This window comes from Silurus aristotelis, assembly GCF_946808225.1.
Source record: "Silurus aristotelis genome assembly, chromosome: 4".
Lineage (NCBI taxonomy): Eukaryota > Metazoa > Chordata > Actinopteri > Siluriformes > Siluridae > Silurus > Silurus aristotelis.
In genome coordinates, this window is record NC_139577.1 from 27,514,927 (window position 1) to 27,539,036 (window position 24,110).

The 24,110-nt window shown below is 36.5% G+C and overlaps 1 protein-coding gene across 2 annotated transcripts; it reads right to left on the reverse strand.

Moving 5' to 3' along the window:
* Nucleotides 1–654: 654 nt before the first annotated feature.
* On the reverse strand, nucleotides 655–13,833 carry cpz (carboxypeptidase Z). 2 transcript variants are annotated; one of them, XM_083538725.1, is made up of 11 exons: nucleotides 13,553–13,833; nucleotides 12,029–12,058; nucleotides 10,437–10,811; nucleotides 9,607–9,822; nucleotides 7,180–7,376; nucleotides 5,418–5,579; nucleotides 5,064–5,222; nucleotides 4,838–4,973; nucleotides 3,172–3,311; nucleotides 2,514–2,613; nucleotides 655–1,800 (listed from the first exon to the last, which is right to left on the reverse strand). In XM_083538725.1, the coding sequence occupies exons 1-11, from the start codon at nucleotides 13,638–13,640 to the stop codon at nucleotides 1,451–1,453; spliced, it is 1,953 nt and encodes a 650-aa protein (XP_083394851.1). In that variant the 5' UTR covers nucleotides 13,641–13,833; the 3' UTR covers nucleotides 655–1,450. The 2 variants fall into 2 exon arrangements, with proteins under 2 accessions (XP_083394851.1, XP_083394850.1); XM_083538724.1 differs by having other exon boundaries at nucleotides 7,141–7,376; nucleotides 13,553–13,832.
* Nucleotides 13,834–24,110: the final 10,277 nt, after the last annotated feature.

A 24,110-nucleotide genomic window follows, 5' to 3' on the forward strand; every position in this document is an offset into this window, starting at 1 on the left:
CTGTAATTCAGATCTCAGATATTGAAATTAGACAAAAAATAAATTGATGTAACTGAGGTTACACCAAATTTAGGCTTAAAATACAAAGATTAAATCCAGTTCGAAACTTTGTTAAACCTATATCTTAAGCAGACTTCATTTTAAGAGATTAGACCAAAGTAGACCCCAGTTACAGATTTAAATTCCATCACAGACCTTTGGAGATTAGCCCAACAAAGATCTTAAGAACAGATTACATCTACTGTAGAGCTCAAAAGCAAATTCAACATAAAGTATTGTTCAAAGACAAATTAGACTCAATGTAGACCTCATATACAGATGTACAATTTAGAACCAAAGCATAGTTCAAAGACAAATTAGAGTCAACAAAGCTCAGCAGCACACTGGACCATTATTGAGCACAGATTAAAAATGACCCAATGTGAAGCTCAAATATAGATGAGATGTGTATCAGATACATATAGATATCAGATCCAGCTTAGATCATATGCAGACTGCTGCAACACATGTGGTCTAAATGTATTCAAATATCTGCAGGTGCTACAGTTAGATATTTTATTTGAAGTGAAATATTGTATGGCACTGAAAGCCCTTATTTTGTACACTAAAAAGGCACATTATCAAATGCTTTCCGCATTACTGTTTAATGTAGTATTTTTCAATGGTGCTTGGGTTAATCAAGTTTTTAAAGGAGAGTAATCCTTTGCAAATTTTAGAATAAAATCCGTACATTGAACAAGTCCTAACATTTAGGCTAAATAGATCATAGCAGTCCAGGCTATGATCTATTTACAATGATCATTTACAAATCAGACCCAGGTAGACTCAAATTGGTTAGAGATTTAAAACCCTCTGGTCCAGAGATCTTAACCAAAACATAAGCCTGACTTTACAGAATTAAGTTTAGTGCTTAAAGACCTTTGGTTAACAAATGTAACTGTGAACTAATCTAATAAACATCATAGTGTACATTGAATGAGAAGAAACAGATTTTCACACCCTAACCTAATTATTCCAGTCCATTTGCTATTGTAGGCCATGTGTTTTATGGAAAACAGATGGTACAGTGGTTCGATTGGAATTAAACCCAGAGTTCCATTGGCTTGAAATGGGTTTTGCCATAACGTGCCTACGCATAAAAAGCCTGCATGACAAAACAAATATACATTTTACCCTTAGCCAAGCAATGGTCTAGCTGCCATCTATTACTGAAAATAAGCTGTTATTAGAATTTTCATAATGGTGTGGGTAATTTCTGCTTTTAATGCAAGATCGTGTTTATGAGCTACAGTCCAAACACAAATCCAAACACCTAAGTGTTGAGTTTTTCTTTTTAAACAATCCACTTTTATCTTGGGATGAAGATGTATATTTAAAATAATTGAAACCTAAGGTGCATTCATTCGCATACAGGAGGCAGTTAATGAGATTAAGGGGCAATGTGAGGGTGCTAATAGTTCCTAAGAAGCCAAGTAGGAGGGGACATCCCCATCTGGCTGAAGTATCCCCACCACCAAGGCTTTTCACTTCTCTCTTCTCCATTCTCTCCGCGATCAGGCTCATTGTACTGCTCGAACTCGTTGAAAGGATCAAATCGATCATAATTATCCAGGTCAGGTATGGATAAGTAGTCGTGGTCAGGTTCTACTGGCACTTTCCTCAGCACAAAGTCCACACGTCCTGTGTTTTGCATGGTATGAGGCAGCCTGATGCGCTTCACCATTTTAGAGTAGCCAGGAGCTGTGGCGGTTACGATGTGGACACCCGGAATCAGCAGTCTCCAATAGTCACCATCTTCAGCTACAGAGAAGAAGGAATCAGGCAGAGGGTAAATGGGGTAACATACTCCTCCAGAAATCTTAATTTACTCAATGTCTGTAGTATTGAGACGTAAGCATTGTCCTGTCAGGTTTTTTTAAACATAAATGACCCCTACACAAGCCTTGCATGACAATGGATATAGACAACATTTTGCAGACACTTGACCATAAGATTCGTATGTGCATTTTAAACATTCATTCCACATTTAGTTGCTGGCTGCTGTTATAAAAACCTCCACTCTTCTGTGAAGATGTTCCACTAGATATTGGAGTATATATATATATATATATATGATAGGAATGTGTATATCTAAGGTGTAAAAATATGATTGGAATGTGTTTTGCATTAAAGGTTTTAATTTAGCCTATTTTATATTTATTTATTTATATTTTTTATAAAAATGGTCAAACAGAAATGTCCGCGTAAAAAAGATTAGTGGCGTAAAATTAATTTTGACAACCCTAATAGATAGTAAAATTGACTAGGAACTGATCTGATAAAGATATTTAAAAATACATTTAAAAGAAAACATTTAACTATACATGTCTGTCATTGTAATGATATGACAAAATAAGTATAAAAAATTGAACAAATGAGATTTATATGACAAAACGTGATATTCAAAAATTTCACTGTGGTATGAGTTTAGCATTGACTATCTCCACTATTTATTTTTCTTTTGTCATCTTTACCTGTTGTGATGTCATGCCGAATCCCTCTAACAGATATGACGGCACCTTTAATACCATTTCCATCTGTGTCTTTCACAACACCCTTTATTCCTCTGTGGACCTACAGCAAGAAATCAATATTAATGTTAATATTTGAATGAAACCTTACATTAAACTCAGATACAAGTGTGTTTTTAAAATTATCTTGATATTTTATTGATGATATTTTAAATGATCTGGGGAGAAATGAAAAAGAATAAAACGTTATTTATGAATTTAGAAAACAAACCTGTCCATGTGTACGACAATAATGATTTGGTTATGCTGCCATCTTGTGGTTTTATATACAATCTACAGGAATCTTTTGAAAGATCTATAATTAACTGAAATAAAAGGAGGTAAAAGTAGGCAGCTCTATCTTGGCACATTTAATGAGTTTTAATTTTATATTAACAAAAATAATATTAGTCTTTTTCTGGGTCTGGGAAAAAAGTTTTTTTTTTTTTTATAATACTGTAGGTAATATACTTGGGTAATATACCTAAGTAATGACTAATATACTTCATTATCCAAATATGAGCACAGTACAAACAATTTTAAAGGATTGTCTAAAAAAAAATTATAAAAAAAACGGTTTCAACATCAATAATGTCAGTTAATTCAGAAAAGGGACACTCACAGACTCCATGAAACTGAGCAGAGCTTCTTTGTTCCTGCGCCACTCTGGATAAAGCTCTTCTTCTGAAGGGAACTTATCACAGCCTAGTTCCACCGTCAACTCCAAGCAATTACTGTGCAGGTAGTTAAAGTCTGACATGCCTAACACACATGTATTGATTGTTAGTAAGGAAATAAAACTTTTGGGGGACGTGTTGTTAAAGGAAAATAATCAATGATTATACCAGAAAACATTACAGTGGTTGTCTACACAATAAACCTTCTTTCCCTTTCTCAGTCTTTGTAATATAACTGTATATGGACAAAAGTATTGAGACACTAACTGTTCCAGCTTCTTCCACAAAACAAAATGTGGCCTGCTGTAAGATCTGACCTCAACCCTATTGAACACCTTTGGGATAAAATTGAATGCTGACTGCACCCAGGCCTCCTCACCCTACATCAGTAACTGACTTTACTAATTGCTTCGTGGATGAATGAGCGCAAATCTCCACAACCACACTCTGAAATATAGTGGAATATCTTTCCAGAGGAGTAGAGGTTGTTATAAGAGCAAACAGGGACAGAATGTGGAATGGTTGAATGAAAAATCACATACATCTTTTAATCAGGTGTCCACAAACTTGCCCATATACTCTATCACACAGCAGAAAAAGAGAAACACTGCCTTGCATTTAAAAATTGTCTTTGCAGGAATGTATTACCCTATTTTTCGGACTATAACCCGCTCCTTTTTTTCCACGTTTTGAACCCCGCAGCTTAAACAACGAAGCGGCAAATTTATGAATTTTTCCTGGGTTTTACCCGGTTTCACAAACTTCAAGCCAAAAAACTGAACCCCATAACATTAGACCAATGAAATTTTTTAAAACAAAAAAACGCACTTTACATGTGTTCTAAGCTGCACGGCATCGGGAGAAAAAACTTCCATCGGTGGATTTTTAAACGCACAACGATGCCAAAAGATAAACTCCCGAGAGAAAGAGTTGTGAAAGGAAGGAGGAAGACAGTGAACAATGACTTTCTTGGTCGGCTACTGTTTAGATACAAGCCGTTGTAGCGCGTTGAGTCTGGGTGAAGGGAGAGCTCGCTTCTGGCATTCTATTCCCAAAATACTGCTATGCTCCTAAAGGAAGCGCAACATATTTCACCCGTGACACCGTTCGTAATGTGTCTTTCGTTAAAGCCTGTGTAAAGTACATTAGTGTAGACACCTGTGGCTTATAGACAGGTGCGGCTTATTTGTGTTAAAAATAAATATATTTGTAAAATTCAGTGGGTGCGACTTATATATGGGTGCGCTTTATAGTCCGGAAATTATGGTAGATTTCATTCAGACTGTCTGATATATATATATATATATATATATATATATATATATATATATATATATATATATATATATATATATATATATATATATAGCATGGTATAAAAACTGTAAAAATAAACCTTTGCAAGCTTGTTGTTACTGTCTGCTGCTCCTCCACTAATTAAAACGAAGTAATAATAAAGCCAAGTGATTATTGACTCAGTAATTTCTTGTTGGAATTCACAATTTGAAAAGCAAGTGCAATTAGTTAAAACGGGTAGCAAAGTTTTGTTTTTTCACACTCTGGAACGACCGACTGTTGCCATCCACCCTACACTTTTGTGCTTTGTTTCACCTCCAGCAAAGCTGTACCACAGAGCTCCATTGATAATGCCTCCACTGCTGGCAAATGATCCTCCACATCTCTGGGTCTCATTGCTGGCCATTGTCGCATGAGCATCCGCATAGGTCCTGGCCAGCTGCTTAAATATCTACCCCCCAAAAAAAGTACACTCTTTATGATCTTTTACTATTATTAATCTCATGGTAAGACGAAAAAAATGGAAAAGAAACAACCGAACCTGCTCATCAGGTGTTGGAGAGAACATTTTCTCCTCCAGGGGGTGTCTGGAGAAGTCAAAGGGATAGGAGACGACAAGTTCTCCTCCATGTAGACTGGCAGAGATAACAAATGGAATGGACCTGATCCATTTCATCACAGCATAGGTTTCTGGGGCTACCTGGCAAAGAAAGAAAGTATCTAGTTGAACCAGGATATAACTTCTCTGGTATACAATCTGGTGGCTTAGATACAATAATGTACTGATGTAATAATAATGTAATGTTACTTCTTTTGAAACTAGTTTTACAGAGCCATCGTTTTGAAATCAGTCAGAAATCAATAACAAATGAAATAACCACTACTCCATAATTACCTTGTTCAACCAGTAGTTCTCGGGGATGGAAAGGTGGTCAGTGCGGAATCGGATGAAGCGGCGTCGGTTGTAGTAAATGGAGGTCAGGTCGGGGAAGTTGCGGTTCAGATCGATGTTCTGAGCATTGGCTCTGCCGCTGACCCAACCGTTATACAAGTGACCCTTATCCATTCCACACACAATCCAGACAAAATGATTAGGACTGTACTAAATTCAGGATTAACACTAAGCATGACTGTGGATTTGTTCTCATCCGAAAAAACGCAAGAGTATTTAGTGGCTTGTGCTATGTGCTACACAGCCAAACATACAACTAAGGGGTTAAAGTTAAATATATTGAGGTGAATATATATATAGAGATCTATATATATATATATATATATATATATATATATATATATATATATATATATATATATATATATATATATATATATATAAAAGATCTCTGGGTATGTTCTTTATCTCAAATTTCAATTATAATCAGAGATTTTAAACAACATTATATATCATATTTATAATGTGTTTGTATTTATTTGTGTAGATGACAGTAAGTTTGGATATTTGTAATCGGGACTAACTGGATTTTATATGTGACAAAATCAATAAGATGCAAGAAATATTTCAGGCAGAACAAGCAGGAAGCAATACATGCATAGAGCACATTGAGACAGAATCAGCCCAGACATCAACAAGCTCGTAAAACAGACTTGAACATGCTCAAAAAATGGTGGTCTAAAAAAGCAAAAACAAGACAAAACATGAAGCACAAAGTACATTCGAAGCAATCAACATGGTTTAGCCATTTCGTTTTACATTTTGTGCCAATGACAAATATTTTCATTACCCATGCAAACATCTTTTTCACTAACCAAGATCTGACTTCTTTCCAAATCTTTGGTGTTATGCCAACTTAAGGACCGTTTTTAGCCTAGACCATTGACTAAGAAATGAAGCAGACATCTGGCTAATAAATATAAATAAAGCAAAGCTACTCCTGCATGTCCAACTTTCTACTAAGCACATTAAGGTCAGACAAATGAGTGAAAACTCAAATATTTAGCATGCATGTACTAGCTTGCAGATTACACAGTACATGAATATACCATATTTTGTTTTGCATATCCTTATGGATCTGAACCAAAAGCCGTGCTGATCATTTCCATGACAAAGAAACTCATGCTGAGAATTTATCTGAGGGTTGTAGCAATAAAGAAGAAATATCTATTAATCAAAGACTCCCTTTACCAGTGGTCCACTTTCTTTCACCATTTCATGCCATGTAGTGAAGTATCCACACCTTTTGCCTTTTTTATGTTCCTAAATAATTTTACCATGCTGATTCGATCAGTCAGACATTCATGTTCAGTAACAAACTGTTTAAAAAATTTTGTTAGAGATGAGCTCCCATTAGATGGACCACCCTAAGAGTACAAATGTCATGTGTACACTAAAGTGAAATAAAAGAAAACAGTACTGTGGTTTTGGTTGCCACTCTGGATTTGCATTGCCACATTAATCCCTTCGGAATATAAGAAGGTGGATTAAAACATGATTCCTTATTGCAATTAGCCAGCTTAGTCAGATAGCTCAAGACTCTGCCTCAGTTTGTCAGAACTGTGCTTTTGAGGACCTTTAGTGCAGGGAGATTGTGGATAGAAGGCCCAAAAACAGACAGACAAACTGTAGCTGAGTCGCGGCACACACACAGAGGGATATTTACTTCTGGGTTGGTGTTTTCAGGATCGTTGCTATCGGCTACCTCTGAGGCGGCAATCTCATAGCCATCTGGGTTCATGGAGGGCAGCAGGTGAATGCGAGTGTTGTTGATGAGGCTCTGGATCCGCTCGTTGCCCAGCAGGTACTCAGAGCACAGGTACTGAGCAAGGTAGATAAGCAGCTGCCGGCCTAAAACCTCGTTTCCGTGCATGTTCCCGATCAACTTAATCTCTGGCTCCACTGCAGTATAACACAGATAGTAAAAAGAAAAGAAATTTCAGGCCATTTGTCATTTAAATTATTAATTATATATAATACAAAAATAAAAGGGTCTAGTTCCCTGAGAACGAGACACTGCATCAACAAAGTTTTGAGAACACCTCTGGGTGTACACACTCTGCATCACATGTGAAATCTGTCCAACAGAAAGGCAACCAGAAAGCAATAAACACACATGCGGTGGAGCCGACGCTAGCTTTTGAATTGGAAGGAAAGGCTGCAGGGATGCATCGAGTGTGGCCTGGAGACGCAGCGTCTCATTCCCTCAGGAAAACAGGGTTGCATATTTAACCTAGAGACGTTTTTTTTCAGCAACTCGAGCTGCATCAAAAACGCTTTGGGAACGAGAGTCCAATCCCGCCAGACTGATCAGTTCCTGCCTAGTGTGGGAGGGCACAGCTAGGCCAGAGGATAGAGAAGCCATAAGTAGGCCTGAGGTCAAGGCTATAAAACCTGCCAAAAGGTCAGTGGAGTGGACCAGTCTTTGGATCTGATTTGAGACACAACCTGCTTGAGAGTACACATCTTGAACCTAAGCCTCACTAGTGATCAATTCAACTGATGTAGATCTAGAATGGGACACAACCCCCCCCATCCAACATGGGCACTATAAAGTACCAGATGTAGAAACCAGACTCTCTGTCTTGCGGAGGGACCACCTCGATGGCCTCCTTCCTTAAGAGAATGTGTACTTCTTGTTTGATGACCAGAGCCTGCTTGGGTCCCATCAGAGTGGGACACACCCTGTTGCACCAGAGACCAAGACTCAAGTTGTATCAAGTAGCTATTCTCTACAGTGCGTTGTTTCTTCACCTCCTGAAACCTGTCAACAATCGTATTCATGGCATCGCTGGACATGCCAGTGGGAACCACCGAGGCATCCAGAAGGAAAGCTCGGTCCGGTGAACACGGACTGGCCAACGGTCCTGGCGGTCTTCTTTGTGGCCCTGAGAGCTAGGTCCATAGCACAGAGTAGCTCTCAGACATCTTCAGACCCTAAACTATCCTCCTTGTCCAACTCCCTTAGCAAGTCCACCTGGTATGCCTGCAACAATGCCATCGTGTGCAGGCACCCAGCAGCTTGACCTGTGGCCATGTAAGCTTTGACCACCAGAGCCGACGTTGTCTTCAGAGGCTTGGTGGGCAGTGCCAGGGCCTTCCCGGACATTGCATCACCCAGGGAGAGATAGCCGGCTAGTGTCTCTTCAACCCGGGCATCACCCGACAACCACACTCTTTTAGCTCCACTACATTAGCATAGAGGGGGACATTGGGGATAAAGAGGCATGCCAAATATGGGCTGCTCCAGGACCTGGACACCTCAGTGTGCAGATCCAGGAGAAACGGCATTCCCCGGTGTGGAGGCAGTGACGCAGAATGCAGAAAGCACTCGTCCAGCTTGCTTGGCAGACGCTGCTTCTGCTTTTTATCTGGCCAAGCTAACTCAAGCTTGGCGACAGCACAATCGTGGAGGACTGGCTGTGAGGGAGTGTCAGCAGGTTTGCTGACATCTATCACCTCCCCTCCTCGGAGGAAGAGAGGTGGAGCACAGCGTTGTCTCCACCAGGGGAAGAAACCACCGAAAAGGCATGCTTCCAAACCCTGGAAGAAACCGCTGGACCTGTGAACCCCAACATGTGAATCACCGCTTCGCCTCAGCAACAGCAGGACCAGAACGAGACTTGAACCCTTCTCAAAGAGCGCTCTGCAGGAGCATAGAATTTGACTTCACTTGTCTATCACATCTTCAAGCTGCAGAAAATTTTTATATTGTTTATATTGTTGTTAGTAACTGGGATAAAGAAAAATATAATATATGGGGTATTTTTTTATATAACTGTACCCTTGTATTGTACTATAAATATGGATATTGGATTAATAAGAAAGTAATATCTAATAGTAGCAAGGAGGGTTTATTGGTCTTTTACCTTTTTATAATAAATATATTGTTTAATAGTTAATCAGTAAAGTTTTCTTTAGACATAGTTTAGGATATAACAGTAGTGGGAAAAATACATGAAAAACACATTTGCACAAAATAGACAAATACAAACTGCATTTTGTGCTTGTCATGTGGTGCTTTCCCTGTGAGGCCAGAAGAGGGCAGGCCTGAACACGAAACTAATCATGGCTTTCTCTAAGCAATGCTTTTATCTTGTACTGTGAAAATAAAAATGAAGTCTGTGCTCACGTAGCTCATGCTGTCCAGGATTACTGGAGAACTCAATGACCAGCAAGTCCTTCCCCTCCGCACTACGGCCGATGCTGTAGGTTCGAGAGATATGGGGGCATTTGGCTGCTGTTTTCTTTAAGATGCTGAACATCTGAGCATTAGTGTGGTACGTGAACTGAAGAACAGTTGCCTGACCCCCATCTGAGATGCTGGAGAAGGCGACGTCTTGCCTGGCTGGGAGAAGAAATTGAGACAAGATGCATGACATAAGATTCCCCTAGGGCTCACAGTCCCTTCATGTGGAGACAAGCTTGGTTTCACGTGCTATAGCAGCATCACTCATATTCCGAGGCTTCATTCCTGAAACATAATTGTATTTACCGAGTGAATAATCTTGGACTGTTACATGTTTCTGAACTTCAAAAGAGCTTGTCCTAAGGGTAAGTACAAGTTAAGACAGTCTACAGAGTGGCTACTATTTATACATCATGCATTAAGAAATCCAATGATTAAATTGCATTGCACATCTCTCTCAAATCACAAGCTTTCCATATAGAGATTTACTCATTTTGTAACGTTACATTTCAAATGTAGCAACAACTGGTTAAACTCTAAATAAATTTGCTTGAGTGAGAGAACAAATGTTTACAGCTGTTATAATGTATGTGAAAGATTATTTTGTGGATTTTACACAGCATTACATTTTATGATGATTTCTTTTTTTTGGCAATTGGCTTTGGCGCAAGAGCAAGACACCTACTATAGGTTTCTACAGCAGCACATTGTATTAATGATAAAACATATATAATTCAATAGTGATATGTTTTCTTAATTCTTCTAATCATTACCTTTGAGCTCAGACAGCGGGTCATGGCAGCCTTCTTCCTCAGCTGCAAAAAAGCGGTCACAGTCCAGGAAGTAGGGCCAGGCCATGCGAATGGATTCAAAGGCATGAGCGCAGTTCTTCTTCACAGCCTCACATGAGCTGCGGCATGGCTTTACTCTTTTATTCTTCTGGCATCGTGGAGCTAGTACTGAGCATCCGAGAAAACGTAGCTCGGGCAAGCACTCGCCCCCCAGCAGGCCGTGCAGGACATTAAGCAGCAGGTACTCAGTGCTCTGCTCGGCCTCCTGTCGCGACTGCTGTCCGATGAGGTTGGGAAAGACAACTTGGCTATAGGGCACATCCTGGCAGTAGCTCAGCACCATGTCTGTGCACTGCACTAAAGACAGGACATGGCGAAATATAGACTAAGGATGAGTTATGGTATGGTAAATATTAAAAAAAACAATAAGGGACTTACAACAAGGGCGCAAAATAAAATGCATGCATAGTAATAATAAAAATCAGTGGTTTTAGTTTCTGAGTGGTGCACCAAAAAGCATTTGGCATATCATCAGTGAATTGTGATTTTGAATCTTAACAATGTCCCAGCCATCTGTGGCCAGGAGACAAGGAAGCAAAATTAAAATAAGCTCATTTGCTACAATTGTGCTTATTTAATGTTGCTTATGAAATGTATATATTCAGAAGGATTGAGTTAATATGTTACACTGGTCAAGCCTACACAGATCCTCTCACAGTAGCAAGGTGGGCCCAGGATGAAACCCACCAGCCTGCAGCTCTGACCAGGTGCACCACTGCTTTACTCCCTAACTTAACTTGGTAGTATGTTTCCTCGTCTTCATCCTACCTATGTACCTAAATACCTACCTACCTACCTACCTATCTGTCAATCTATGAAATTGTTCCATTGTATAATGAGTGTTTTGTATATTGAAATCTATGTAATCAAATATTGATTCTACTGTATATGGTATGTAAACTCCTGAGCACAAACCAATCAAATTCTGTTCTAGACAAATGATTATGGCTTTCTAATGCTAAAGTATTTTCTAATACATATAATGTAAAATGAACTACTACAGCTCTCGCTACAACTGGTAAATTTCAGCAACCTTGAGCCCCCTCACTGGCCCTGTCTCATTTGCATGTCTTACCATTAACCTGGCAAACACAAATCACCCTTAGGCTCAAAGTTATCTCTAATCTCTCTCTCTCTCTCTCTCTCTCTCTCTCTCTCTCTCTCTCTCTCTCTCTTTCTCAATTTCTCTCTCTCTCTTTCTCTCTCTCTCTCTCTCTCACACACACACACACACACACACACACACACACACACACACACACACACACACACACACACACACACACACACACACACACACACACACACACACACACACACACACACACTTTCTCCCTATGTGTGGGCATGTCAATTCACATTTTCTAATACTTTCTGCCTTACAGCTTCCAGGCAAATAGCCAAGACCTCTATTTAACCCTGTGTTCAAAACAATAACAAATGGACATTTATAATAAAGAAAATGCAGTTTTCACAGAATGATTCGATATTGTCAAGCAGAGTATACTGCTCACCCTTCTCTTTTTCCGGGTCTTTGCATCTTCCTATAAAACACAATGAAAATCAATGTGAGTTATCAATGTGGAAAAGCTCACACGTGCACTGCAAAACATGCAAACTTTGTTGTTGAGTAATATTTCTGAGTCATGCCAACCGTGGGTGTGTCTCTGACAATGTTTTTAAACTTTTAATGATTTACAACTGACTATTTTGACCAAATTGAATTCATCCATGCACACAAATCTAAAGCATACCTAAGTATCAGACTATCAAGCTTCTATATCCTGTGCATCTGATGACAAAGGTGTCATTGGCAGTTATCCATTTTACTTGATATTTTTTGCTACACAGCACACAAGAGATTTTAATGCTCTAACATGTATATATGAAACAGTAAATCAATTTGTAGCTTTGACCTTTATAGTTAAAATTTTCTTTTCAATACAAAAGATTTTGTACTCGAGGTTAAAAAAAAAAAAAAAAAAAATGTTGTTGTGGGTTTTTTTAACTAGTTCATTAAAATGGTATTTTTTTAAATGCAAGTAGGTAATTTTCAGGTAAATATTTCCTTAAGACTATCTGTTGAATTATAGAGCACATGTCTATTTTCTGATGACAGCACATCCCAAAGTTACCATATTATATCGAAATAGATCAGATATACGTTGAGATACATTATACATTGATTTGCAGTTAACTTTAATGCTGTGGAATGTGCTTGCAAACAATTCATGTCATCACTTATGTTATTGCAACTAGAAACCAGTCATTTTTATCTGGTACTGTATAAGCTGCAGATGTTGCAAATCAAAAATTACTAAATTTTCACACAAATAAATCTATATATCCAGATGTGTTATTTATTTTTGTGTGCTAATCTGACATTTAACATTTTAATCATTAGCATGATTTTACCTCTGCATATGCATTACTCTAAACATAATTTGTTTAAAGATTTTCCCCAAACAGTTCAAAAATAAAGAGTGAATCATGGTAGAGAAGTGTTTAATTCTTACATATTTTCTGACCAAATACTTATTTTTAAGACCTCTGAAAGCTTGTTTTAGTCCCATTTGGGGGCTTGTGCCATTTCTATCGTTTTGTTTTTAACAATTATTATATTTAAAAATATTTTCCAGATTATATAAATAATATAAATCATTACAGAAGCCACGCCCCTACGAGTTATTAGTTTGAACCCTTTGCACTGTTTTCACACTGAGACTTTTAGAACTTTTAGGCCATCCGGGTACTTTCCGTTTACTCCGTGATTACTGCTATGGTTTAGGACATACTAAACTTCATGTGAACCCTATAATTAGTTGAGAGCAGAAGCAGGTCATGCGCTGTTGGAAACGAGATGAACCCCATACTGGACAGTAAAGGCAAAGTCAGTTTGGATTAAAAGGTACCCAATGGGCATATGGGCAATCTTTAGACTCTAGTCTGGCCACACACATCAATTAAAGGCACACAGTGCTTTTTAAGGTAGGAAGGTAGAAAACAGTATACGGACGTGTTTTGTATAAATACATCACCTAAAGCTTGGTCTCCGGGTTCGCAGGAGCGCGGCGGCGCGCACGAAGACGCGGCGAGGACCCAGAAGAACACGGTGGCGCGCAGCATGCTGGAGGAGTAGTGATGTGGCTGTCTGTCTGTGTGGAGACTCTTTTTTCTCCAGGGCCTTGGCTTTAGGGGCGCGTCCTCGTCCCCGCACAGCCACAGAAACCCATACGATCAAATTACAGCCTCCAGATTTCTCCTCCTTTGCCGGCCTCCCACGCTGCACTGCTCACTGCACGCTCATGCAGCCTAATTGCACAGCAGCTGGAAGGTTCTGTTTGTGTAAGGGGCATGTCTTGAGACTGTCATTAAATAAATCAGAAAGACAATATTATCTTATTTTTGGAGCATCAGCGTTTCTTATATATAGGACATATTTCATAAAAATGTATAGTTATATAAATATGGGAAATCATATTTTGCACTATTTTATCTATTTGTATCTTTATATCCTTAATGTACATTCTGCCTAACATTTCATATTCATGCATATATGTGTATATAATGTGTTCGTATTTATATACACCTATATAAAGTACAGATAAATGTTCTAAGGCTATGGCATTTAAAGAAATGTGCAGAAGTGGAAGGTTATAATATTATGAAATTTAAGAAATGTGCAAGCTGAATAAACAAGTCTACTATATATATATATATATATATATATATATATATATATATATATATATATATATATATATATATATATTTATATATATATATATATATATATATATATATATATATATATATATAATATATATAGCCTTATAGCCTTCTGGTAGATGCCAAACTGCATTTCGTTGCTGTGTACCTGTACAATGCAATGACAATAACGTTCTATCTATCTATCTATCTATCTATCTATCTATCTATCTATCTATCTGTCTGTCTGTCTGTCTGTCTGTCTGTCTGTCTGTCTGTCTGTCTGTCTATCTATCTATCTATCTATCTATCTATCTATCTATCAGAGAATTTAAGTTTCTAAGAGCAAACAGGCTTTAGCGTGTCTTACTCTGATGAGAGGCTTCTGGTCAGTCTGCTGTAAAGCCCAAATCACTTCGCTTACCATTTCTCTTCTCCCAAGATTACACTGTTCAAAGTTCTGGTTGTTCTAAATTTCTTCTATTTAAGAATTATGAAGGCCCACTAGGGAACCCTCTAAAGCAGCTTGTAGGTTTCCACAGATGTTTGCCTAAGCACAATCCTATCTCTGACTCATGGCTTGGTATTTTGCACTGATTTTTTACTTTTAGATGTTACTGGATATAGACAGGCATGTGCCTTTTCTAAATCATGTCCTATCAATTAGATTTGCCATGGGTCTGATTACCTATGTGAGTGTCATATTCCAGTTTTTATATTATGGAGCATAGAATTGTAATTAATGTGAAAATAATTTCAAACATTTAGCATGAGGCTGCAACATTTAAAAAATTGGAAAAAATGTACGTTTTTTGGAATATTTCCCGGTTAAACTGTATAGTCTATTATTGAAATAATTATTCCTCAAAGACAAGTGTAGCATACAGTATACAACGTGTATAGTCAGTATTTAATCTCTTACCTTCTTAAAGAAATTATTGTGTGATTCCACTTATTGACTAATTTGTACATTCATTTAATTAAGGTCATGTACAGTAATGTTTGTTCGATGGACAATATTTTACACATACTAACCCTGCTTTTGTACACATTTATCATCTTTATCACTTTTTGTTCCATAAAATAATTTGTTACACCACTCACACCACACTGTCACAACTATTGGCTATAATAACATAAAAAATTTAGTAGAATTTTCCTGGAAACTATCTGAAAAGACCAGGTGATGTTTTTCCTGTCTTTAGCTGCCCAGTTTTGCTGACTTTGCTGACCATAGTTTCAAGTTCCTGTCTTAGACTGAGTGTCATCTTCTAATGTGGTCTTTTGCTGGTCTTTCAGCTGGAACTGCTGCTAGGTTCAACATGTGTACATGAGAGGCTTTTCTGTTCACCATAGTTTCCCAAAGGTTCTTCAAAAGTGTGCTTATTTGAGTTACTATTGGTTTTCCGTTAGTTCAAACTAATCTGGCTTATTGTGTATAACAATCCCTGGAAATCAGCAGTTTCTGAAATACACAGCAAAACAGTTTCCCCATTCTGATGTTTGATATACCCATTAACTGAAGCTCGTGATCTGTATCTGCCTGTTTTTGTTCAATGTGCTGCCAACATAGGTGTTCCTGTTAAAGTGGTTGTTGACTGTGTGTATATATTTAATGAAATGTTATGAATGTATATCTCAAGGTTAGCAGTGAGTGACAATTAAGATCAGAAGTAAATCTCTAAAACCCACACCTGCTTAATTCTGTGCTCAAATTGGATGCTGGTTATTCACGTGTCTTCCAAATAAAAAAATTACTTTTTAGCTGGAGTCCAGATGAATCAGATCAATATCTACACAATGTTTGCAGTATGCACAGAACAGTTCTAGTCCACTTTATTGACATGTTTATATTATTTGCATTCATATGTACATGACAGCATTATATTTGTTAACACATCCTCTATGGCATCCTGGAAGTGTGGCCAGTTTGATGACATAATAATGTTCTCTAATACAGTATGTTTGTGATTGAAATACAAATTAGAGACAAAGAACATAATCGTAAGAAGAAGAATGATGATGATGATAATGATAGTAACACTTTTAATAACCTGCAATAACGTTGGTCATTCTGGCTAAGATTAAAGTCATGTGTTTGTGCAAGTGCTTGTCTGCGATACCAAGCTGCCACTCTTGGGGCCCTTGAGCAACGCCATTAACCCTCTGTGCTTCACTGGCACTGAAAAATGGCTGAGCTGCTGCTCTGACCCCAGCTTTCTGCTGGGATATGCAAGAAAATAACACTTTCCTTGTACAGTATATTAATTAAAATAAAAAAAAAAGAGCAACAATGGTTGTCCACTGCCAAAAAATGGCCTTATTGGTTCATATTAATACCAATGATTCTTTCTTACATGTGTATCAACCTCCAAATTGCCCCCAGTACATTCCAGCGATGCTATCCTTATGTTTAAACCACATCTTCATCACAGTTTAGTTTGTTAAAAGTTTTAGTGTTTTTAAAAGGAATTTTAGATAGGTTGTAGCATATGTGCCATAATCAGAAATATTTCTGACACATTGTCTCTGTGCTAAAATAAATTAGGGATGGATACCCAGCTTAAAAAATATCAATAATTTAAATGTAAAAGCAGTTCTTAGATAAAAAATTAAATCTGCTGGAGATTTAAATTTTTTTAAATCTATTTATCTATTTGATCCAAAATGTTTTTTTTTTTACTTTTTAATATATCAATTGTTGTGAAAAATCTACAAAAAAAGATTTTATCACTTGTGTTCTAGCAGCTATTAATGTACCCTCACCAGATTTCTATGTTGTTCCCCCTTAATGCTAATAAACTTTCAATGTTTAGACTGCAAAGTCACAGCTTTATACTTAACTGTCAGAGTTGCTCATATAGGACGCTTATCACCAGGGAATGTATTAGAGAATTCCGCAGCGTGTTTTGTTTTGGAAATTTTTCTTAAGTTGTATCATCTGTTTTTTTAAGGAAGGGATTACTCTTTTAAAGGAAAGAATTTATGCATTCTTTCCATTCATTTTCCTTCTGAATGTTTTTTGGATTTGCCAACACATAAACACAATGCCTTAGTTTCCTCCTGATCATTCATGAATTCCACCAAACCTTGGGCCAAGCACAAGCAACTATTTAAGCTGTTGATGCATTGCATAGAAATTTTGCTAAAAAAGTAAACAGCAGGGTATTTTTCATGTGTTTATATTTAGATTTTACATGCAGCTTAAAGGTAGTTGTGTACCAGTATCATACTTGTTCTCTTTCGCTTTAGCGTGTGGGCATTCAGCTCACCCTTTGTACGTTGCTGTAATTTTCTATATATGAAGTACTTCTGTGGTCAGAGGGGGAGGAGGACGGTTTGTATCCCATAAGTTTATTAGTCATTCCAGTGAGCACCTACCTGTATTCATGTTAAACTTAACAGTAGAAAAAAAGATTCAATTAAGCCTTGCTGTACACCAGGCATTTACTGATGACCCCCATTGTGGGTTGATCTGCACTGCATTAAAGAGAGAGAGCGAGAGAGAGAGAGAGAGAGAGAGAGAGAGAGAGAGAGAGAGAGAGAGAGAGAGAGAGATTACTCTAAGGATGATATACTAAAGAACTGATGCATGTTACCAGGGTTAGTTTGAAAATATTAGTTTTTATATTTTTTGTTTTATATTTTGGTTTTAAATTTCAAATTATTAAAAAGATAGATTTATTTAGTTTGTTTAAAAAGATTTACTTTTGAATTCTGTTATCTTGATATAAAGATAACCCTAACCATAACCCTTGGTATGACCCTTGGCTAAAATAATTGCAGCTCATTTTTACTTGCCATACACATTCAATTTGTGTATATGTATATATCTATAAAAAAATGTAAAAAAAAAAATTAAATTATAAAAAAAATATATAGAAAAATTATTTTAAAAAGACGGACAGACGGACAGACAGAGATAGATAGATAGATAGATAGATAGATAGATAGATAGATAGATAGATAGATAGATAGATAGATAGATAGATGGATGGATGGATGGATGGATGGATGGATGGATGGATGGATGGATGGATGGATGGATGGATGGATGGATGGATGGATGGATGGATGGATAGATAGATAGATAGATAGATAGATAGATAGATAGATAGATAGATAGATAGATAGATAGATAGATAGATAGATAGATAGATAGATAGATAGATAGATAGATAGATAGATATGATCTTCAAGGATTATAAGCCAAAATACACACACTGATTATAAAAGCATGATATTTTATGCCCTACTACACATTTAATAGAACATATTGTAAGTATATTTTGTTGCACATTTATTGTTTATTCTATACTTTTATCATTAACACTCAGTAATCAGTCTCAGCAAACGATTACAAAAAAATGATAGGTAGCTTGCAATTGATAAGTGGGTCAATAAAACATCATTATTAGTTGATTTATTCTCTTTTGTTTTATTTAGCCAGGAGACATGATTAAACTAATGCAAATTTGCTAACTTTGATGAACAAATAATTCCAAATAGTTACAAAGTACAAATTATTCCAAAGTTTTTTCACATACATTTATTTTCTATCTCTTCAGAACAGCCTAAGCATAGTTATCACAAATTCCTAATACAACCAAGTGATAAAGTTTTATATTATTATGGCACACACAGGGTGTTACTGTGCTATGTAATGCTTCAATGGCACAGCACAGCACATGTGCAGGATATTTAAGCAGCTGATCTATCCACAATTATATCCTTTATGTTAGTGGTGATTTATGTCCTTTATGCCCGTGGCAGCTACAAGTGATGATCTTATTACATCCTTCAATCAGTTTCCTTCAAAAGTCTATAATCACCACCTCTTTTAATATCTAGTGCAAATGTGCACATAACAGGATACTACACCAAAATAAAAAACTGAAGCCATGTTATACCTTGTTATGACGTATGGAGTGAAGTAGAACACAAATGAGCCAATAAATATGCAGACTTTCTTGTTAGCCCTTTGCCTCCTTCTTTTCTGCTCCATTGAGCACCTTTGTTTTACACTGTTGAGTAAGAAAGGTCCCATCATAAACCTCATAGTTACAAGGAGTAGATCTTTTAAGAACATCAAATCTTGTTTTGTCAGTGAAAAATCTTGAAACAATGCTTGAGGGAGGAATGGGAACTATAAATCACTTGATTTGTCAGTTAATTATGTAAATCTTGTTTTTATATGTTCCTACTGAACAGCAGCTGCATGTGTAAATTTTTTTATTACAGTTACTGAAGGCTTCTTTATTCCATTCAATTAAGTATATATTTGTATAGTGCTTCTAGCAGTAGACATTATCATAAAGCCATTTTACAAAAATAAATAGATTAAGAATATACATTTTTGATTTAGAATATTTACCCTTATAAGTTTATTCCTAATGAGCAACAGATATGGCAAGTAATAACTTCCTCAGACGACATGAGGAAAAAAATACAAAAGGAACTAGTCTCAGAAAAGCCATCTTTATCTGGGTGAAAGTGAATTTTCATTTAGTCTGGTTCTTTCTTTGCGTTCTTTCTCTTGCAACCTCCTGGATACTGGTGCCTCTGGTTTCTGCGTTATATATCTCTACTTTTATAAAGCTAGTTTAGACAATACAAAACTATAATAATAATAAATGTGAATTTAGATTGCAGCATGCGATTTCTTACATTTAAAAACAATTAAAAAAAAATTATCACTTTAAAATTTTAATTCATGACATATGTCAGTGCAACTTACAGTTATCTAATTTACTCAACTAAGTGGTTGGGGAAAGGGTCTTGCTCAAGAGTCCAGCAGTGGCACCTTTTGGCGATGGTGCTTCCATCAGAAGTTAAATGGTTAGGGCTAACCAGTGGGACACAAACCATGAACTTGAGTTAAGGTAGGGATACAGTACACTAGGTAAAAAAATTACTCTTGTAAAAGTAAAAGTGCACCCTTCAAACTTTTGAGTGAGTAAAAGTACGAAGGTTTTTGACTTCAAATGTACTTAAATATCCAAAGTACTATGAATTATTATAGCTATAATGTTGCTATTATAGTTTTTGTCACAAGACTCTTTGCTTAATTAATGTGAAAAGACTCTAATGTTACTTTTAACACACCAATTTAGAATATCATTAATTAGTCATATATTGATTAATATTCATGAATTATGATCATGAGCCCAAACCAACTACTTAAAAAAAAACCCTGACTGGTGGCTTGCTGTGTGCTTGACCATGTTTTTATCCACTAATAAATGAAAAGGAACGACTGATTCTTTTTTTATTTAGTTGTGTAAAAAGTAAGCTATATGACTTTGAAATGAAGTAAAGTTAAAATCTCCCCAAATTGAAATACTTGCAGTGAAAAAGCGGAGTTGCAAAAAAAATACCAGTGCGGGAATTGAAGTCAAGTGGGCGCTGTCCAGTGTGCTGATCCCAATTGTTCAATCTTCTGAAAGTCAGTCTAGGCTACATTTACATTTTCTAATGCAATTTATTTATACACAAAATAAAATTTAATCCAGGGTTCAGGACATGAAATCCATTAGGATAACCCTAATTAATCAACAGAAATGCAAATGTGTTGTTAATGAATATGCTACAAATGAACTGCACAAAACAACAGAAGCTAAATTTAACTCTGCAATACAAATACAAATGTCGGGTTCTCCTGCACTGTCGTGTGAGGCGATAGTTGACAAACATTTTGCATGCTTGAGATCTGCACACTATAGTCATGCGCTACTAAGCGGAATTGGGTTGCGTAGACTCACAAGCACACAGGTGCCATGTGACGTTTTGATACTTGGCAAGGAATGTGTGTTCACTCAGTGCGTTAAGATACAATACGAATGTTGGTTATTATAATTATATAAACTATAATAGTAAAAAAAATTTATTAAAGAAACTAATCTTTTTCTGTTCTTTTTCTTACTGCTGAAACCACATTCAGGGTATATCACAAGTGTGAATGTCTCAGTGGCAGGTTTTCAGGGCCAGCAAAGACTTCTCTGCTGGCCTAAACACTATCAAAAGCACTGACCTACATTTACAACCTAAATTGTAATATTTGTTTCATAAAATTGTATTAATTTATTCCCAACAGTTTATTCCCTTTATTTCGTAGTGTTTCTCTTGGCTGCAATCAGATTTAAATTCGCCTCACAGGGAAGCTAGCTGGCTCCCAGAATAGCGTCCACATTCTTCCGTCCTCTGATTGGTTGGCCAGAGAGAAATTGTTACAGCCAAGTTCGACTGGCAAAACACGTGTGTAGCACTCTGCACACATTAATACATCAGAGTTAGACTTTTTTATTCCTACGGAGGAAAATAAATGTATTTGGTCTCAAACATACATTGATTTGGTTTTGGACAAATAATATTCACCCTCCATATGTGAAATGCTTCTCTCTCTGTAATGCCACGCGTTGTTATATTGCGTTTTTGTATAGTATTGATGGTTTCTATAATTGCGACATGATAGTGGTGGTATTAAGAGGTGAATTAAGTCGGGTAAGTCTCCACTGAAGGCCCAGGTACCAAATGCACGGCCCACTACTGGAATGTCTTAGGTATAAACAATAGGATAGGATAAAGGATTAGACTTTATGACTACTGGTGCACTCTTAAAGTTAATCTTAAAAACTCTTTGCATGTACAGCAGCAAATATACTTTCCCTAGTCGAAAATATAGTATACTAATAGTGCAAGTTTTGCACCTTTATTATATTTAAGGTATTTTGTTAACAGACAGGTGTCCAGTCTTATATACAAAGGGCTGGCATGGGTGTAGGTGTTCATTTCAAGAGCCACACTTGATTCCTGATGGAGCTATAATGAATGGACATTCAGTGCTACCTAGATGAGGATGGGTTTCCTTTTGAGTCTGGTTCCTCTCAAGGTTTCTTCCTCATATTATCTCCAAGTTTTTCTTAGCCATAGTAACTATGGCAAAGAAAATTAATAATAAACTTATAAGGAACAAACTTATACATTCCACCTTTACAACCTCTTATCTTAGCAACTCTTTGGTCTGTGTTAAAAAATTTATCATTTGCCTCCTTTGCATGTGTTTTTCATTGCACACGTATATTTCAATCAATAGAACACAGCTGACATAGAACACTGCTGACCCAGACTAACAGTGCATGGGTGGGTGGGTGTTTACACAGTGACAGAATAAAACAGTCCTGTATAGAACCTGTCATTAAAAAGCCACACATGCATAGTTTTCTCTGCATGTAAATATAGATGTCTATAGATATATTGTTTTGGAATTTGTTCTGAGGACAAACAGTTACACTGTAGTGGTTTTCAGGAAAAGAAAATTGGATCAATGTATTTAAATCAAGGGCAGAATTTCTTCTCATGTATACTGTATGTTGTAAGTTTAACAAAAGTATATTGTTAAAGAGCAACTATTTTTTGTTAAAGTAATTAGAAATACATAAATTTACAAACTTAATTTACTGTAGTAACATGGACATTATATCAGTATGTAAATACAACCCCATTTTAAGAAAAGTTGGGACGCTGTGTAAAAACAAAAATAGAAACAGAATGCATTGATTTGCAAATCTAATGAACTAATATTTTATTCACAATATAACAGAATACATATCAAAGATTTAAAGTGAGGAGATTTTAATGAATTAATGTGGTAATTTAGTATTTTATTGCTGTAAAAATAAAAATGTAAAATGTTGTAAAAAATTTGTGACAGGGTAACAATGGCTGGAAAAGTAAGTGTTAATAATTACTAATAAGTGTTAATAATTATTACATTTTGCAACTAATTTTGTTTATTTGCCAACAGGTCAGTAACATGATTGGGTATAAAAAGAAAATCTTAGAGTGGCAGAGTAAAAAAAACCCAGCATCTACAAATTGTGTAAAAATGAAAGAACAAAGTGAGTAAAAAATGTTCTGTGATTATAAGAATCAAAATGTGAAAATCTTTTTTGGGCATTATTGGTGCTGCATCTTCAGAACTAAAGAGGAAAGGGAATATTCAGCTTGTTATTAGAACTCAATTTAAAAGCCTGCATCTCTGATGGCATGGGAGTGCACTAATGCCTATGGAATGGGCAGCTTGTACATCTGGAATGGCACCATCAAATATCAAAATGTATATACAGGTTATAGCGCAACATACACTTCAATCAAGAGGACATTTTTTTCAGGGAAGGCATTCAATATTGCAGCAAGGCAATGCTAAACAAAATACAGCATCTATCATGAAACAAAAAAATATGAAAAAAATTGTAAAAAGAAAAAAAATTTTAAACAGCTAACCTGTATCAGACACAAATAAAACCATACTCCACCCAAAACTGCAGCAACTGGATAGTTGTGAGTTATGCTTTAAAAACTTCAAAGTGCAACCAAAGGGTTCTGTAGCAATAAAGAAACATTACCATTCTTGCATTTCCCTGTATCTTCAACATACAGTTAAACAACAACATACTAGAGGAACAGGCACTTAGGAAATACATTGATTGATTAGTGCTTGTATTAATTAACTGTATAAACATTAGCATGGAGTTCACTGCTCTGCCTGTGGTTACTGTGGTTACTGGTGGGTACAACACAATCAACATCAGTGTGTCACAACTATCGTTCAATTATACACAAAATACATACATTTGCTCACTTAAACCTCATGAAATTAAGAAACTATTGGCATTAAACATTCACAAAACAAGTAACAAATTTAATTTCTCTTCACAACACTTAAGCTGTTTTGTTGTTTTTATTATTGCAGGGAAACACCTTGACACTCTGGCTTAAAGCATCCCTCTGGTTAAACATTAGCCAAGATTCATTTACGGTATGTTAGGGCAAACGCCAAACACTGACTGCAAGGAGACTTTCACAAGCTTGAAGGGAGAGATTGCAAAA